The sequence below is a fragment of the Crotalus tigris genome, unplaced genomic scaffold (assembly GCF_016545835.1).
Source record: "Crotalus tigris isolate CLP2741 ecotype Arizona unplaced genomic scaffold, ASM1654583v1 scf7180000018155.2402879, whole genome shotgun sequence".
NCBI lineage: Eukaryota > Metazoa > Chordata > Lepidosauria > Squamata > Viperidae > Crotalus > Crotalus tigris.
In genome coordinates, this window is record NW_024096851.1 from 1,089,369 (window position 1) to 1,109,590 (window position 20,222).

The following is a 20,222-nucleotide window of genomic DNA, read 5'->3' on the forward strand; positions in this document are numbered from 1 at the left end:
GTAAGTGTTACTTCAATGCAATGCATTCCCATTTACTAGGGTTGCCATCTCATGACCTGTAGAAAAAACATTTTTGTTTGTTTGTTTGTTTTAAGCAGCCGAGAAGTACAGATATTTGTAAATGAGTTTTCCCCTGGTATAGTGCTCCATTAATATGAAAATATATATCTGAATACTTAAATACCTGAATCAGATCAAGGGCCATTATTTCAATTTTTTGCTGCCAATCCTATATCATGGTCAGCCTTCACCAGACTTCCTGGTGGCTGGGGGATTCTGGAAGCTTGAAATCCAACATTATGGAGGGCAATTAATTGGGGAAGATTACTCTGATGCTTATGAGTGAGGTATGAAAATGATTGTCTTTCATATACGCTTGTTAGTATTCATATTTTGCTTTTTCTCTGTGAACTCAAGATTGTGTATGCAAAGGTTTCTCTTCATTTTGTCCTAATACTTTTCCTGTAAAATAGATTATGCTCAAAAAAGCAAAGAGACTAAGTTATTCAAAGAGTTTCATAATAAATACAAACTTGAACTTCAATATTGTTGATCCAACATTCTGGGTTACTGCAATATGTTGGCTCTCATTTACTTTAATGTTTGACAAAAGTACTTCAGAATCTAATCTGACTAACAGTTACTAAGAGAACCATTCATGTTTTTCATGTTTTCAAAAAATCTCTCTCTAAAATTATCTGGCCTTCTAGAACTCTTATAAAAATGATTTCCATGGATTAATGAGAAAGCGTTGTAAAAATTAGTTTTGATAATTCGACTGAGTTTTTTTGCATGTCCTAAGCAGGCATTTGGAAACATAATAAATAAATATCCTTCAAAAACTGGAATTAGCAGAAGGTCCCAAGTGCTTACCTTTGTAGCAAACTAATAGTATTATTGGAGAATCGGCGAACTCAGCCATGAATAAGGTCAGATAGATGTTACTGTAGATGTGTAAGCTTTGTGACAAATGTCTGTTAACTTTCTGGTTCAGCAATTGGGTTGCACACTGAAGACATTTGTGCTAGTTATAAAACAGACTGGGGTAGAGTTGGCACAGCTTCAGAAGTACTGAGGCATGTTTATCCCATGTTCAAAATTCTTCTTTAACTACAGACTTTAGTAAGAGGTAGAAAATCCAATAAAAAATACCAGCATTTATAGCTGCAGACAAGTCTGTGAATTATTCACCTTAGGTTTTGATTTCCATCAACAAGGATAGCGAGACAAGTGTTTTCCATCTATACCACATGAAAAGATAATACACATAGAGGAGAATGTCTTTTTCCAATTCTTGTCTTAGTCTTTACTGATCTTTTGTTTTCTGAAAAGCGTGCTTTTGGTCACATTCTATCTCTTTGGAAGCACTTCGATATTTTAATTCTCTATGAAGAAACTCACAAGTTCTCCTCCCTCCCCCTTTTTATATTTTACATGATAGTATTTTAATTCCTATTACTATGAGTAATAGGAATTAAAATATTAATTTATTTTACACTGTAAAATGTTGGATTACTCAGATTTCAAAATCTGGTCATTATGGTCCTTTTTCACCTATCGTATCTAGATCTGACTACATCAGTTTTTTATATAGGACTTTTCATGTGCATTGGGTTTTATATATATATATATTTAATAAAATCTATCAATGCATATTTTACTAAGTTACCTTTGGGGGGTAAATTAAATATTATTTAAGTATCTCCCCAAATTAATATAGTCTTGAATCTTTAAGACCAAAGTGTAAACATTGAAAATTATTTTTATATGCTTTCAGACTTATTCTCTAAATTAAACCTTTTCTCTAAATCACTGGTGGTTTTTTTTAAAATTTTGGTTAGAGTTCTCCAGTCCTGTGAATTACTAGCCATTCTTGTATGAGAAATTATTAATAGATATCTTTTTTAAAAAAACTTTTAACAAGCAACCAACAAAATACAAAATGGAAGCAGCCATCTGAGTGTACCCATTATTCCCAGCCACCGTGGATGAGCATCAAGAGACTGGCGTGTACCATGCTGGCAAAGGCCAGCTAGTTTAGAGTTAATCATACCAGCTATTACTCACTCACTGCATTAGATTTGGCTATATTGCAACTAAGTAGCAAGAGACATATAGGTGGACAGAGTTATAAAATAATCATTTGGCAGGATATTGATGATTAGCTTAGTTATTATTTCATGCATGGCATCCTAATGCATTCATGATGGTAAATTGTTGCTTCTGGTAACTCCTTTTGGCACCCAACTGTTACATTCCAATAATTCATTTTCAAAGTTCAGACAAGAGTTTCCCCAAAGGTGTCTGGAGATGCCAGGGTGTGACCTGTGCAAAAGCCGTACCATCCAATCTGTCCAACCCAAAATAAATTGATAGTGTAAGTGGCTAATTGGCAATAGGAGAGCGGGACACCTGCTGATCCCTTCCTGCTCTTAGTACGCTCCTTCTTTTAAGGTGGAATCTTCGCCGCGCTAGGTTCTCATTAGTTAGCTGACTTTCCCCGCCACACCCCCTTTCCAATGGCCTTTGGAACAGCCCCGGCTTTCCACTGGAATGATTTTTATTGTTATTATTATTATTATTGATCTGCATGTGATCGAAGGAGTGTGTGTCAGTGAGAGACTGGCAAATCTTTCACCGTATAGTTTCCCATCTCTCAACTCAATGACACCGCCCCCCCCCCTCCCCAATGTCGTGCTGCCAGGCTCCTAAAAGAAGTCGGGTAAGTCAGAAGCGCGGGAAATCCCTCAACCACTTCGGCTGCGTGGTTCTACCCCACCCATCACCACGGAGCCAGCCCAGCTCCCGCCTCGCCTTCCGCGCGGTCTCTCGCGACTTACTAACCTTCCCCAGAGAACCATCCCTCCCTTTTCCCTCGCCGACAGTTTCCCCCCCCCTTCGCTCCCCCCTAGGGCGGCGGTGATGTCACATCCGCGCTGGCCAAAGCGCAGGCTTGTCTGGCGCTTCTCTTGGGTCCGACGCGCAAACTTTTCTTTTCGGGGCGGGCTGGCTGCCGACGGAGAACGGGAGCCGGGGGCACCTGCGGGGCGTGCGCCAGTGGCCAGCCCGCCAGCCCACCCACCCATACTCTCTCCCTCCCTCCCGTCTCTTTCTCTCTCTCCCTCCCGCGGCTTCTTTGGACTGGGTGCCCCCCCCCGCCCCTTCGCCTAAGAAGGATGCCTGCGGAATGAATGAGCGCCCCTCGAGCTGCCGCCGCTGCCGCCGCTCCCAGCATTCTGGCTGTGGCAGGCAGGCAGGCAGGCAGGCAGGCGTGCAGAAAGTGTAACTGACTACAGGGGTCCCTGCAGTGACTGAATGAAGGAGAGTCCAAGGGAGGAGGAGGAGGAGGAGGAGAAGAGCAGCGGTCGCCGAGCAGCCCGGGAGCAGCATGCAGCCTTCCGCCCGGATTGTCAACCTCTTGCTTTTGGCTCTTCTGGCTGGGCTAGATCCTTCTAAGGTAGGAGCAAGCCAATCTTCCATCCGGACAAACTGCCCTTCTTTCGGTCCTGTTTCTGTTCCCCCCCCCCCACCCGGGCACTACTTTGAAATAGGGCTCCTCTGCAAGTTGTTGTTTTCCGTCTGCCCTCCCTTCCCCCGGCGGTTTTGATGGAAGGAGCAATGCGGATCTCTGATGTCTTTATGTCTGCTTTGGACTGGGGGGGGGGGATAGTTTTTCAGACAGGAATGGGCCGCGGCGACGAAGGGGGGAAGAGAGATTTTCGTTGCATTTGATAGATTTATTGCCATCGGATCCGCTAAGATCTTACAGTTTTGGCCAGAAATGTACTCACCCTTCTCCAAAGCCAACTCGCTTCGAACCCACCTGCTTTGTTGTTTTTGAGCACTACGTACTTACTTGTGTGTGTTTATGTATGTGCGTGTATCTGTGTGTTTGCACCTAATGTTGGAAAGTGACCAGGGAGGTCAGCAACATGAGGATGCTGCAGCTTATCTTCTCCAACAGCTGGAACTACTATGGCACTCACTTATTTCCCCCCCCCTTTTTTTTTCCTCCGTAAAATAAATTGCAACCAAACTGAATTAACCATTAGTTAATAAATTAATAAATTATGGGCTTTTCCATAATTTATTAATACAAGTTTGTTTTGTGGGGTGGCAGGATTTATTGAGAAATTAAGCCAATGATGAATAGGTTGGAAATGAGCAATAGGATGGAATGGGTTCCCCCTTTGGGATAGTGCCACCACTATTATACTCTGGAAGTTGTCCCTGGCGCTAACTAGAACGGACACTAGGATAGCCAAGTGACTGGTATGGGCTGGGTTATTTATAAAATGCATCAAATACTCCCAAAAATAGGAGCAGCAGTCGAAATAAAAAAAAACGTGTCATTTTTATCACAGAAAAAAAAGGAGGGCTCCTATGTAATTGTTGTTCCCTCCAGGTTGCAGAAGAGTTGTTTATTTATTTATTTTTTAGATGAATTTGTACATTTAAAAAGGATTTGCTCTGACTGGAATGATGTACACTTTTAGAAGCCAATAAAAATGGCTTTGCACAATGCCATTTGACTATCTGACAGCCATTCCTTCAACCTAAAAAGGGTCCCATCCAAATGTATTGGGAAGAGATTAGTGAACCATGGGTAGGCCCAACATTATTCCTGAACCGTGTACTGTTTGGCATAAAGTTTTAGTGAACAATTTGCATATTAGATATATACATTTTGGGGATAGACTTGGAAAAAATAACAAGTACAGATCTTCAGCATTGTGTATGTTCTGCACAGGGTGGGTGCCAATATGTACTGTATTTTAAAGGTATTTGACATGCAAAGCAGAGCAAGTTTTATATCTCGAGAGATGTCAGAATTGTTCAGACTGGAAACATAGACTTCAAGCTGGCAATTGAGCTTCAAGTTGAAAGCAGTTGTTTCTGGAAATCATGATGTAGTAAGGAGAGAGCAAATGGGAAATCACACATTATAAATATGATACCGGCCGTTATTTAGAAAATGTGTACCTGCTGCACTGCTGATTTCACGTTTGGGTCGACTTATTGTTTGACTGCAATTTGTCAGGATGAATTTCATGAAAGACAGTCATGCCTTCTGTTTGGATTGAAAAGGAAAGAAGCTTAAAATAATGTTAACCATACCCTAGCTGGGTTTTGGGACTTCTCCACTTAAAGCAAAACTGAGCACTGATTAAAAACAAAGCAATGAGGTAGGGGCCGGCTTAAGCTTTGCTGAGCATCTGAGAGATAATCTGAGCCACTGTGTGGACAAGAGTTGTATATGCATCTCTCAGTTGCTTGTGCTGTGATTGTGAGGATCTGAAGATCTTTTTATCTACAACAGGGAATTATGTTGTCCTCCCAACCAAATATCTAGAGGTAGAAGGAAAACAAGATGAATTTCCATCCCAACCCACTTAACGCATTGATCCTTAGGCTACAGACATCTTGATGTTTGATGCATTTTATAGTGAGATGCCATAATACTACCAAAAAATGCCAGTTTAGGAACTCCCTAAAAAACAACAACAGTGCCATGTTGAGTCAGCGGCCTCAATGCTACTATCTGTAAAGTGCTGTTAACATTTTTTCTGACTCACAAAAATTTTGGAAAAAATCTCTCAATTTTTTAAAGTTTCTTTTATAAATGGTAAATAATGAAATAAAATTAGGATTACAGTACAAGTAGTCCTTGACTTACAACAGTTCATTTAGTGACTCTTCAAAGTTACAACAGCACTGAAAAAAAGTGATTTATGATCATTTTTCACACTTACAACTTTTGCAGCATCCCCCTGGCCATGTGATCAAAATTCAGATGCTTGGCAACTGGCTCATATTTATGATGGTTGCAGTGTCCCGGGGTCATATGTTCACCTTTTATGACTTTCTGACAAGCAAAGTCAATGGGGGAAACCAGATTCATTAACAACCAAGTTACTAACTTAACTTAACAGCTGCAGTGATTCACTTAACAATTGTGGCAAGAAATGTTGTAAAATGGGTCAAAACTCACTTTAAAAACATCTTCCTTAACAACAGAAGTTTTGGGTTCAATCATGGTCATAAGTCGAGACTACCTGTAATTCCTATGGAATTATCGTAAAGTTAAGTTGTGTTAATTTACTCAGGATCAGCACAGTTTCCTTGAGTTTGAAAACTTTGTATAGCAGGGGTCCCCAACCCCCAGTCCGTGGACCAATACCGGGCCTCGTCATGCCAGCAGCCAGTCCACACAAATAAGGAAAGCCCCATCCACAGGATGCAGGCAGCATAAAAAAACCATGCCCCCTCCGGTCCACGGAAAACCTCTCTCCACAGAACCAGTCCCCGGTGCCCAAAAGGTTGGAGACCTCTGTGGAATAGTATATTAAAGGCCACAGTCAAAAATAGGTGGGCCTTATATTCCATTGTTTTAGGTTTCTTTAGCTTCTTATTCTTAGCTTTAAATTCTGCAAGATTTAAGATCTCTTAACCTTCTCACAAACTTCAAGAAATGAAAATAAAATGAACCATATTTTTTGGGACCACCTACTTCTAGGGGGGCTATAGAGTTACAAAAGAGTGCTGGCTATCTCTAGCCCAGGGGTGGGCAACCTTGGCTTTTTTATGACTCGTGGACTTCAACTCCCAGAATTCCTGAGCCAGCATGGCTGGCTCAGGAATTCTGGGAATTGAAGTCCACGAGTCATAAAAGAGCCAAGGTTGCCTACCCCTGCTCTAGCCCCATAGGCCATGTGTTTGGCACTCCCTATCTATTATAACAATATAAAAAGGCCCAACAAAGTCCAATCAAATTTTGAAACTGTTACAGTTCTTATGGCATAAATTCATATGGTTTTTATCCATATGAACGAACAAAATGGTCTGGACATTTCCTAGACGTAAATATTTTCTCACATTTATGTAAGACAGTGAGGAAGAAAGGAAGCATGTAAACATAATGGGAAGGCAATATACATGGCCCAATCAGTTTTGAAGAGAAATGAACTTGAGTTTGAAGTCAGTCAGAATTTTTCCACAGCCAAACTTAAGTGTAGACTATACCAACTTTCTGCATTCTAAATATGCCGTAGTACAGCACCCATCCTTCCTGACTAGTTGTTGGAAACAATGTGATTTGCAATCTGCCATATCTAGACATTAACAGATTGGATAAATGCCAGATGATTTGACAATCCTATAATGAAAATTGCCCATATGAACATAGAATACTATCTTAGAGTGATGCAGGATCTTGGATCACCTAGTACCTATTATTATATCTTGCTGGCAGTGGTTCTCCCAGGATCGAAAGCAGGCGCCTAACATTTGTAGTCCTACTTGGAAACTCCCAAAACTAATCCTTCTTGGTATCTCCTATATGCCGAACATCTTATGCTACCAAGCTATGGGCCTTCCCCCCATTGGACGCTGTGAGTTTCAATACAGGAAAAAAAAGGGCCATTCTTTTCTGCTCAAAATTGCCTGATTCTCATACACTTCCATGTATATGTAAAAGAGATTTATATTCCAATTTTTGTTCCACAAGTAGTAAAAACAGAGGTGAACAGTTTGGAGATGAAAAACAGCAAGCCAGTGTCATGAGGCAGGAGGTTGACAAAAAATAAAATAAAAATCATCTGCTTTCGAACTTCCATTGGGATGCTATTTTTTGTTGCTCAGTTTAGCCCTGAAATATCTAAGTTCATAATGACATGAAAGAATTCACATATGTTGCCCAGGCAGCTATATAAAGGAGCAAGGATGAGAAACAGGGGTAAGTGCTATTTTTTTCCAGCTACAGGCATTTGAGATTGTGCTTTTTATTATATGGAGAGATTATATATGGCAGCAGCGACCTTTCATTCTATACATGACACAATAGAGAATATTGTGACACATCAGAGAATATTGGGACACTATTTTAACATTACAAAAGGGGTTAAAAGCAATCTCAATGCTACCATAGTGAGCTGTGTTATGTAAGCCACCTTAGGGATCTTCCTGGACAGAAAGGTAGAAGAAAACAACTTTAAAAAGAAGAGTCATTTCATCCAATGTTTTCACATTAACTAAAGCCTCCTGGTATTTCCTAAACCTAGGTAGAGAACCTCTACAACAAAATTAGAAACAGCCTCGGGCAGAATTCTTTTAATTTCTCAGAAGTAATGAATTTCAGTCATTTCCCAAGTTTTGTAGTTTTGGTTTACTTATTTTTTGCCTTTGAGTGAGTTCTGAGCTTAGGTGGCTACAAATCCCGGCGGTTTTCTTCGCAATGCTTTTCAGAAGTAGTTTTGCCCTTGCCTTCTTCTTAGGCTGAGAGTGAGTAGCCCAAAGTCACCTGGCTGGCTCCGAATCTAAAATAGGACTAGAACTCACAGTCACCCAATTTTTACTCCAGATCTTTAACCAGTACACCAAACTGGCTCTTACCTGTGTAGAAAAAATATACACTCACAGCAGACAGTTAGGGTTTTGTATTTTTTTTCCCCTTTAAAGTAGACATCCAGAGCTCTTTAGGAACTTTTTACAATAACATGGAAAATAAATGGTCAGAGACTCGTGCAATCTGATAAACTTCTGCTTGTCTCCAGTGAATATGATTTGCTTAAAATGTTATGCAGATCAGCTACACAGGCAGGTTGGCCAACATTACTCTTTAAGAGGTATCACACAACCCACTTTTTTTAAACAAATCAAGAAACCTCATATGGATTCTTGAAATGATTAGACATGTGATTCAGAAATTCCAAACACAGAAGTAGTTCAATGCATGTAGATCCAATAAGTTTAACTCTGGCACAATATTTGTATATTGTCATGATTAAGATCCACTTACAGAGATTGTGTTCATTAATTTATTTTTTTTACAGGATTTCACTTCAAAATTGGGTTAAATTTTTCCTATTTTCTGTAGACCATTGCATGAGTTGTACTTAGTTAGCTATTATAATGAAGCAGCACCTCCATTTTTTAACAAGTCTTAAATGTGGCAAATGCATTGAAGACTTATTTTAATACTTTGGCTAAAGTATAGCATGTATTAACTCAGAGCAATTTCTGTTTCTTTAACTACCATGAAAATATCGTTTTTTTCCACTCTATTAATATAGATCATTATCTTCTTCTCTGGGTATTGCTGAGATCTTAGGCAAAACTTCAAACTGGAATCAAAAGGTTACAATGAGAAACATAATATCTACTGAATATTATGGAGTTATATTTCCAATAGAAGAAATGTTGAAAATCTGGAAATTCCTGAGGGTGACTGCTAGATGGCATCTCTGTGCTATTTTCTGGAAAGTATAGAGGTGCCTCAGTTGACCTATGCTGCCTACAAAAATCTCTTGAGGTAAGCCATTGCTCAATCACAAGCAAAGCATCACTCTAGCAGAGCAGAAGGAGTTGACACCTAAAGATTTAGAAAGTATCTGGGTCCGGCTTGGTCCTGCTGGAAAGGCTAGAAAGATTCCTGTCTGAATCCCTAAAGAGCCACTGCCAGTCAATGTCACTAGTATTAGACTAAATGGACCACTGGTCTGATTCAATACAAGGCTACTTTCTACGTTCCAGGCATGGTATTCATAAAGATTCCATTCAGATGAAAGGCCTCACTGCACAATTAGAAGCTTGCAAGGCTTTCCCCAATTAGTTCATTAGGAGGCTAATTCCATGTTTCTGTAAGGAACTTGCTTCCTTTTTTCTAGGGAGTTTATTTAATCTTGCAGAAAACACTGAAACATAAAGCAGATTAGATATTAGTCTGTTTTGCACAATGATGACTTGGACATAATCACTTATGGAATTTCTCCAAGTGGCAGGATTTTATATTGTGGTCATCTTTTTTTTAGGAATTGGACAGCTGTAACTAGATTACCAATTGTGGTTTCATGAATTTAAGTTTAGTTCAATTTAAATTTAAATTATATCAGATTTATAGTTTTTTTCATCTGACCCATGGTTATTTGGGTGCTGGTGACTTTTCAAAATATGATCCTTGAGTTTGCTAGGTTAAAGCCAGGTGAGGCAGTTTGTCCCAAGAATGTTGCACAATGTTGATATTTGTGGTGTGCAATCAAAGTGAGCAGCAAAGGCTGTAGTAGCAGTCCTGAAACTGTTCCATCATAAGAACAAGTCATTTTGACTTGCAGTACATTTCACAGTTGGAGTGCCTATTTTTATTTTGGAATACTTTCCATAAATTCTGTTGGAATTCTTTCAATGAGGTCAGAACTGGATGGGATGTTTCAACATTTTGCACACCTATAGTTTTGGTAATTGGGATGGAAGTTGATTGAATTAAGCACAGTAGGAATGGAGTGTTTCAGAGAACATTAAAACTTTTATCATTATTATTTTTTTGCTCCAAGACCATCCCAATCTGACAATTATGGGCATGGTCTAGTAGTTTTTGAAAAGTATAATATGCTGCAGAACTGAAAGGGATTTATAGCATTATATAGTCCAGCCCTGAAATTTGCAGTTTACCACAAACCCCTTTGTTTCTGAAGGTTTACTTTTGGAAAATTAACAGACCAGCACCAGAACAAGTGCATTTGCCATAATCTTAGAAGAAAAGGAGACATTCTGATGCTTCCCAGATATTTCCTAATTATTAAGTTTTGCACACAATGAAAGGCATTCGTTTCTAGAAACATCTCAATCAGACCTATTTAGGTAGATAACTTAACAGGTATCATTAACTAACTGGTTTGCTTAACTACTTTGAAATAGATGTAGTAGCTTTCAGTTAAACCTAACTCACCCTATGAAATTTGTGACAGAACTTGAGACACTTGACTTAACAACTATGCATTTTTTTCTTCCAAATAGTTCCATATTCCCGCAGAAATAGTTTATTTTTCTGATAGTTGCTCAAAGTTCTCAGCTTCTACAAGCAGTTGGTATTTTGTACTAGTTTTTAGTCTGGAATTATTGCGATCAGTTCATGGTACAACATTCTTGCACAGGTGTAGTGGTGCCATTGTAGATTTCAGGATAGGAAAAGTGCCTCAGATATTTGAGTCCTGCTGTGGGGAGTCTAATGATATTGAATTCATGTTCTATGGTAGTATTGATTTGTTTGCTAGATTCATATCCTGCTTTGTATTCAGGAGGCTTGCATTCATGTTAAACTAGGGGGTCTTCAAACATAGCCCTTTTATGACTTGTGGACTTCAACTCCCAGAATTCTTCAGCCGGGCATGCTGGCTGAGGAATTCTGAGAGTTGAAGTCCACAAGTCATAAAAGAGCCACGTTTGAAGACCCCTGTGTTAAACCATAGTCTAACTCGAAAGCCAGGACTGGTCCGTGCAAAACCTCTGACTTACATGCCTCCAGCCCCTATTCTGCCACCTTTCAATGTGATTGGGAAAAATGTACCATTTAATTCTGTCTTTCACTGAATGGTTTTGTAAGAACCAAAGACCGTACTTTAAAACACATTCTTGATTCTTTTACAAAGAGAGTTTTATAACCCTTGATTTGAGATTGATTTAACCCAGATTGAAGGATGTATTACTTAATTTGGCTCACTGACTTCTGTGATTGGGTGTTGGAGAAGCCACGGCTAAATGTTGAGTGCTACGATCTGGGAATGAGTGTAGAGAGGCATGAAGTAATATGTAACTTCCAGATAAAATAAGCTTAATTTTGTCTTAGGCGGTTTTTCAAATTAGTTTCCTTCTCTTGTAAGAAAATTACATTCACATCACCTATTGAATTATTTAAACAGAACAACACGAATGATAGAAGAAGTATCTTCTGCTAATACAAAAGGCTGAGAACGTGTCCTTCCCACTTCGAACATCTTAAAAATGCTTTATTGTGGTTGTTGCGGCTGTATCTAGCAAGTACTGATTTGATAATTTGAAGCCATCCTCAGACATTAGCTAATTCAGTGGAGATTTTTCTCTTCTAATAACATGGGTGTGCCAGCATGTGTGTAATCTGTTCCATTTCATATCTCCATTCTTTGATTATGTGGACTTTGTATTTTATTCTCTGTTATAGATACACACTCATAACTTCAGGAATGAAAGGAAGTGTGGTTTTGCTACCACTTTATTTGAGGGATAAGCATCACAAAGCTCATTTAAAGTGAAATTATAAAAGGAATATCTATATAATCATGTTTGTACCCAATTGCTTGGCCCCTGTTCATAATATATTTTAAAAATCAAATGTATTTTTTTTTTTTTTGTCGTGACCAGGGTCAGCCACAGTGTGCCTTGGTCCTCTCATGTGACTTTTCAAGGAAATTGTCCACCATCATATCTTTTATAAAAAGCTAATTTATAGAGAGGAAAATGGGGAAAGTCTGTTCCTAAATTTCCAGGTCAAGCTAGGAATCACCCATGTCTGACACCTTGAGAGCCACTATTTATTTATGTAAACTAGTCTTCTCCAGTTTGGTGCTCTACAGATTATCCTTGCTGGAAATTCTGCTAGTTGACCCCAATGCATCTAGTGGGCACACAACACATATATAATACTGAGCTAACTGAGGCAATAATCTCATTCATTATAAGGTAATTTTCTATATTACTAATATAAGTTAAGCAGCCGTCAAACTATATGTCACATACAGAGAGAATCTTTTCGTTAGTACACTACTAAAAAGGTTGGGGTAGTAACTATGGGAATGGACCCTATGCCTCCTCTGTGCCAATGTGTCGTATATCTCAGAATGTTGTATTTGCCTATTTGCTACACTTTAAACTAGTGTCAAAAATTGTATTTTAAGCTTCTTCACATTGCCCTGTGGTCCTGAAGGATCCACAGAAGCAGTGTGAATATAATTCAGCCTTTGTGCTTATTTTGTCTCTCCTGAGACAGCCCAAGCAAGATGTCAAAAAAGGTTATCAATGTTGTGATAGAGAATTATGTCTAGAGAGAAAAAAAGTGGCTTTGTTTGTGAAAGATCTTCAAATGGCTACCAAGTGATCATTTTCAAGCCTTAGTGAAACAAGATTAAATTTGAAATATTCAGTTTCAATATTTTAGGCAGTTTTCAGAGTAATTGTTCCTCTGAATTATTTTTATTAAGGAGGAAAAGAAGTGCAAAATGTATTGTACTTGATTTCAGGCTAGAACTAGCATATTCAGTTTTGAAATGGAGGTCTAAAATGTGCTGCTGTTCCTTTTCCTTCTTTTTTTTTTCCTCCTAATTCTTCTCCTCTTTTCTGTCTGCCGAGAAAAAATCAAGCTGCTATAAAGTGGGATTTTTCTGGCTAGGTCCCACAGATCATAAGGCTTTTTTGAGCGCTTGAATGGGTTCCGTGGCACTAAGGGGAAAAACGTTTCCCCAAGGACTATGGTTAAAAAAAGAAAAAAGAAATTTTCTGTGATGGATTAAAGGAAAAATAAAAATCTTTTTATCCCTTAGTCCCTAAACTAAAAGGAAGAAGTGTTGTCAGTTGACATCAGAAGCTCCCCCTCCTTCAGCACTTCTTGGGCTTTGATTTCAGCAATAGATTCGTGAAAAAAGCCCTTGTTCTAAACTTTTATCCTTCATGAGTTGTGATGATCTTGCATCCCAAGATCTGGGCACAGCTTCATTTGGTAAGCCAGGTGAAAATGGATTTGGCTTGTTACCTATACTTCTAAACTTCCTTGTTGAATTACAGTAATGCACCTGAATGAGAGTCTTCCTATGAAGGCTACTTGGAAGCTACATTGAATGTCCAGTTACCTTGCAGCGGTTATTAATTAGACCTCAGAAATTGCATCAGTTATGATCTACACTGGTGACCAATGTATTTCCAACCTAATTAGCAGTAAATATCCTGGATTCTAAATACAGCTAGTCCTCAACTTACGACCATAATTGAGCCCCAAAGTGGGAAATTTGTTCAGTGAGTTTTGCTCTGTTTTATGACTTTTCTTGCCACATTTGTTAAGTGAGTCACTGCAGTTGTTAAATTAGTAACTTAATTAATTGAATCTGGTGGCCCCTTAATTTTGCTTGTCAGAAGGTTGCAAAAGGGGATCACATGACACCTGGGCAATGCAACTGTCATAAATATGAGTCAGTTGTCAAGCATCCAAATATAAGTCACATGACTGTGAGGAGACTGCAGTGGTCATAAGTGTAAAAAATGGTCATAAGTCACTTTTTTAGTGCTATTGTTCCTTTGAACGGTCACTAAGCAAACTGCTGTAAGTCGAGGACTACCTGTTTTTGACTTGACCTTTTTTATAATGTAGTAGTCTTGAATAGACTTTTCAAGTTTGTTATTTGCTTTCATTGGTGCTTATTATTTGCACAATTTCTATAACTGACTTACAGTAATTCAGACTGTCAATAATAGTTGTAATAATAATTATGTTTATAAACCTCACTATTAAAAAGCAGTTAAAACGCATAAAGCAATAATGTTAGAGTTGATAATGGTGGTAATATTTCCCCAAAGCTGCACGAGTTCAAGGAGGGAATCCTAAAATCTGGGGTAAAGGAATTTTCTCTGCAACAGGTATAGAGCAGAGGTGGGCAATCTGTAGTTCCAGAGCTACTACAGTACCTATAGCCCGTGGTGACTCTTGTTGTGCCCTCTTTAATCAAGATTGTTTAAAAACTGACTGCATTTTAAGATGAGAAGGGTGAAAGCGTACTATAATTCATGAACTGGCATATCAGTAAAACAAGAAGTCCTCAAAAAAAAAAAAAAGTCCCTCACTTCTTATCTATGTTATCCATATTGCAATCCTTGACGGGTTGAACTCTCCTCTCAATTTCAGGCTAGAACTAAAGCCGAAACTTTAGTATAATGTGTTCAGTTTTAAAGTGGAAATCTATCATGTGCTGCTGTTCCTTCTTCTTCTCCCTCTTCTTCCTCTTTTTCCTCCTCCTAATTCTCCCCATCTTTGTCATCTTCAGAAGAAAAATTAAGATACTATAACCTGGGATTTTTCAAACAGGGTCCGACAGAATCCCTAAGATTTTTTGAAGTCTCAAGGAATGGGTTCCACTACAGCAGGGATATCAAACTGCCGGCCCATGGGCTGGTTGCGTCATGCAGAGGCCGTGCCAACCCCAGCTCCGGCAATGCAAAAAAATTGCGATACATTGTGACACGTCACGTGATACAGCGAGTTTGACACCTGTGCTCTACAGCAATTCTGCTGGAGGGGATTACCTAGGAAGTGATTTCCAACTTTGACCCCAAATGCTTTTGCATGGCAGTTCCCTAGGGCAAGGGTCCTCAACCCCCGCTCTGTGGACCGGGACCAGGCTGTGGCATACCAGCAACCGGTCCACACAAACAAGGAAAGCCCCATCCGCAAGATGCAGGCAGCACACAAAACCACACACCCCTCTGGTCCGCAGAAAAACCTCTCTCCAAGGAACCGGTCCCTGGTGCCCCAAAGGTTGGGGGCCTCTGCCCTAGTGGCTTCCTTCTGGAAGTACCTGCTGGCATGAGTGTACTGTTGGTGCATCAGTGGTGCTTCCTGATAGAGTTTAGGAAGATATTTGCTTCCAAAGCCAAGATTTCAGATTTCTGCTAAAAATAAAAATGTTCAGTTTTGGATCCAAGGTAATAAAAATGATTAATGTATTTTCTTGATATTTTTTCTTTTTACTTTTTTAAAATCATAAAATACATTTGGGCGTGCTTGAAAGGAAGGTCTCTCTGACAACCATTCAAATATACACTTGCTCTTGGCTTGCCTTCAAGCACTGTCTTTGGTAATGACTTTTCTTTGAATCATGGCTGTCTAGATTCATTTGGGGCATTTAAGCATCATTATTTTACAACTGATGTATTAATTTCAAAAGGCTTTTATTGTGTGTGTGGGAATTTGTTTCTAAAAAGCAGTTCCCCTTCCCTTGACATAAATAATAAAAAAGGCCTTAATAGCAAACAATTATTTAATATTGCATCAATAGCTGTAGGGCATTTGTATTAGTTTTCAACAATTCTCTGGAAGCAGATATTTTATCATTTACTTATATTATAGTTACATCGACTAAAGGTTGTTCATGCATGCAGTATAATTTGCTGTTCTGGAACATTCCTTCGTCACGTTCAAATTGCCACATGAAGACTGTGTAATATTTTGTAAAATATTTGTAAAATTCGTTTGCCGCCCATCTCCCTGCAAGGCGACAGGATTTAGCTACAAACAAATTTAATAAATAAAATAAATAAATGTGGTCCTTTAAATCCCCTAGAACAAATGAAAAAAGCTTTCAGATATTTTTAACCAAGTGCACATTTTATCCTAGGCTGCATTATCATGGGATGGAATGTAGCCTTCCAATAGTATATAAAGTAATTACTCTGTATACATTTGAAATGTGTGTAATACTGAGATTTTCCACTTTGGAGATGATTCTTATTAATATTGATCTGTATATTTATCCTTGTTGGGAGTAATTCAATACTGCATGAGTTGCTTTCTTATAATACAATTGATTTTATTTTTCCGTCCTGCCCAAAGCCCTAGATTTGGTACTTGAGGACACTGCAGTTCCCTGGGGGAGACCTTAGGATTGTCTGGGGGTGGGGTAGCAAGAAAAGGGAATTGCCTCTTTCTCCACATAAATGGATAGAAGCCACTCTTAGCAAGAGGGGTTATTTGAAACCAACTGAAAGAGATCTGTCATAGCAAATGATATGCTATAAGTATTTACTGAGGTTGGTGTATATTTAATGATGAGTTGCACGTGATATCCAGTTCAGGTTAATTATTTGCCTTGTTGTGTATTTACTTAAATAATTTAACATAAATTATTCATGCGTGTTCTGAATAAACATTTTGAATGTGAAAAAGGAAACCACGGAAAGTTAAATTCTTTGCTAGGCGTGAGCACCAGCAAAGAAAGTTCAATGTACGGAAATAACACAATCAACCTGAATGAATTTCAAAGGGGGACGATTTGAGGTAAGGCCAAATGAAAAGATTCTTCCTCACCCTCCCTCCCTGACAATGTGCTTTCCTGCTGTCCTTGGGAGGAGAAATACAGGTAGTCCTTGACTTACAGCCATTTGTTTAATGACTGTTCAAGATTATGACAGTGCTGAAATAAATAGATAGATAGATAGATAGATAGATAGATAGATAGATAGATAGATAGATAGATAGATAGATAGATAGATAGATATAAAAAGAACCGGGGCTCATACTTACAACCATCACAGCATTCCCATGGCCACACGGAATCATGTGATCACCATTTGCAACTTACCAGAGAGCTTTTGGCAAGCAAAGTCAAGCTGGATTTATTTAATGACGATAGCAAAAAAAAAAAAAAAAAGTCATAAAATTGGCTGTGACTCACTCAATGACCCCAGCACTGAGCAACAGAAAGTGTGGTCCATTTGTGGTCTTAAGTCAAGTACTACTTCTACATCGCTTGGAAAATGCTTGTTGTCTCAGCTTTACTCTTGCCAAAGCAAGGCTAGCAGAGGGTCAGTTTTCTGTGATTGCTGTTGTTTTATAATGGGGCTGAGGAGCAGAAAAAATGGAAAAATAACTCCTTTCCCTTTTTTTTCCTGCTGTTTTCCTCTCTCCTCCCACCACCCACCTCCCCTTTTTTTCCTTCCTGTTAACTACCATTGGAAATAAACATATTGCATCATCTTTCTTATATTTAAATACTTGGACACAATGTACAGGTCATGCTTTGAAAAAGATGAAGTCTGTCAAAAGTAAGATTACTAGGTAAAGTAAAAGGCTTTGATTTTAGCTTTGATTTTCTTTTTAAAAAGAAAAGTGCCTATCATTTTCTTTGTTTGAGGTACCGCTAGCTAAAATCTGATGTTCTGGTAGTACCTCTGAGGATAAAGATTGATCAATCTACTTCTCAGATTGATAGCCACTAGGGGTTTTGGCATGCAAAATCTTTGCCATTTGGGAATCGAGGTGGCGCAGCAGTTAGAGTGCAGTACGGCAGGCCACTTTAGCTGACTGTGTTCAGCAGGTCAGCGGTTCAAATCTCACCGGCTCAAGGTTGACTCAGCCTTCCATCCTTCCGAGGTAGGTAAAATGAGGACCCAGATTGTTGGGGGCAATGTAAATATATATATATATATATATATATGTATATAGGTCTTTGGTTGTTCGGGTTTTCTCCCGCGTAAAATTGGAAGTGTCTTGGCAACGTTTCGACGAAGTCACATTCGTCATCTTCAGGCTGGTGTTTTTAGCTTCTTGCTTTGAGCAGCAATGTGTGGTTTTAGCTGTTTCTTCCTTTTAACTGCCAGTGAGGGTATGAACTGATTGGATGGGAGCTTGGCTGTGTTCTGATTGGGTGGAGGTGTGTTCTGAATGGTTAGGGGCTTGGCTGTGCTCTGATTGGCTGGGGGAGTGTTCTGTTTGGTTGTGCTCAGGTTAGTCTGAGTTGCAGAGGGGTTTAAGATTTTGGGGTTAGGGAGTCGTTTGTCAATAAGGGCAGGTTTCCAAATGGCTGGTAGGCGGGAGGTATCATCTCGCTTGTTCATGCTGTGTGGGCGTTTTTCTATCTCGATGGCTTCTCTGATTATTCTGTTATTAAAATGTTCACTTTTGGCAATGGTTCTGGTATTTTTAAAGTCAATTTCATGTCCTGTGGCTTTAAGGTGTTGGACCAGGGAAGATGTTGGTTCCTCTTTTTTGACTGAGTTCTTATGTTCTTCAATGCGTGCACTTATTCTTCTGTTGGTTTGTCCGATGTATGTGGTGGGACAAGTGGTGCATGGGATTTCGTATACTCCTTGATTTTCTAATTCAATTTTATCTTTGGGGTTTCTAAGGATGGTGGATATTTTTCTGTTTGTGCAGAATGCTGTTTTGATGTTGTGTTTATGGAGGATCTTACTGATTCTGTCTGTGGTGCCTTTTATGTATGGGAGGAGGGCTTTGCCGTTTTCTTGTTCTTTGTCTTGGATTTTAGTGGGGGTTTCTTTTTGGATTAGGTTTGTAATCTTATTTCTATGGAATCCATTGGATGTTAGTACATTGGTGAGAGTGTGTAGTTCGGGTTTTAGGTGTTGTTCGTCAGCTAAGCGTTTTGTTCTGGAGATGAGTGTCTTGGCTACAGAGTTGATCTGTGCTGGGTGGTGGTGTGAGAGAGCGTGCAGATAGCGGTTTGTGTGTGTTTTCTTCTGGTAGATGGTGTGTCCTAGGGAGCCATTGGATTTCTTGTAGACTAAGACATCCAGGAAGGGAAGTTGGTTGTTAGCTTCTGTTTCAGAAGCAGAAACAGAAGCTAACAACCAACTTCCCTTCCTGGATGTCTTAGTCTACAAGAAATCCAATGGCTCCCTAGGACACACCATCTACCAGAAGAAAACACACACAAACCGCTATCTGCACGCTCTCTCACACCACCACCCAGCACAGATCAACTCTGTAGCCAAGACACTCATCTCCAGAACAAAACGCTTAGCTGACGAACAACACCTAAAACCCGAACTACACACTCTCACCAATGTACTAACATCCAATGGATTCCATAGAAATAAGATTACAAACCTAATCCAAAAAGAAACCCCCACTAAAATCCAAGACAAAGAACAAGAAAACGGCAAAGCCCTCCTCCCATACATAAAAGGCACCACAGACAGAATCAGTAAGATCCTCCATAAACACAACATCAAAACAGCATTCTGCACAAACAGAAAAATATCCACCATCCTTAGAAACCCCAAAGATAAAATTGAATTAGAAAATCAAGGAGTATACGAAATCCCATGCACCACTTGTCCCACCACATACATCGGACAAACCAACAGAAGAATAAGTGCACGCATTGAAGAACATAAGAACTCAGTCAAAAAAGAGGAACCAACATCTTCCCTGGTCCAACACCTTAAAGCCACAGGACATGAAATTGACTTTAAAAATACCAGAACCATTGCCAAAAGTGAACATTTTAATAACAGAATAATCAGAGAAGCCATCGAGATAGAAAAACGCCCACACAGCATGAACAAGCGAGATGATACCTCCCGCCTACCAGCCATTTGGAAACCTGCCCTTATTGACAAACGACTCCCTAACCCCAAAATCTTAAACCCCTCTGCAACTCAGACTAACCTGAGCACAACCAAACAGAACACTCCCCCAGCCAATCAGAGCACAGCCAAGCCCCTAACCATTCAGAACACACCTCCACCCAATCAGAACACAGCCAAGCTCCCATCCAATCAGTTCATACCCTCACTGGCAGTTAAAAGGAAGAAACAGCTAAAACCACACATTGCTGCTCAAAGCAAGAAGCTAAAAACACCAGCCTGAAGATGACGAATGTGACTTCGTCGAAACGTTGCCAAGACAC

At 39.4% G+C, this 20,222-nt stretch overlaps 1 protein-coding gene across 3 annotated transcripts in view; it reads left to right on the plus strand.

Annotated features, from left to right (window-relative positions):
• Positions 1 to 2,936: 2,936 nt before the first annotated feature.
• Positions 2,937 to 20,222, plus strand: part of OLFM3 (olfactomedin 3) — a 190,575-nt gene continuing 173,289 nt past the window's right edge. For 2 of the 3 annotated variants that reach the window (XM_039348455.1, XM_039348454.1), the window contains exon 1: positions 2,937 to 3,457. Coding sequence is in view for 1 of the 3 variants with exons in the window: in XM_039348454.1 (XP_039204388.1) it covers positions 3,389 to 3,457 (69 nt within the window). In the remaining 2 variants the exon portion in view is untranslated. Of the gene's footprint in view, positions 3,458 to 9,071; positions 9,311 to 20,222 lie in introns of all 3 variants that reach the window. The other variant, XM_039348456.1, reaches the window with a different exon arrangement.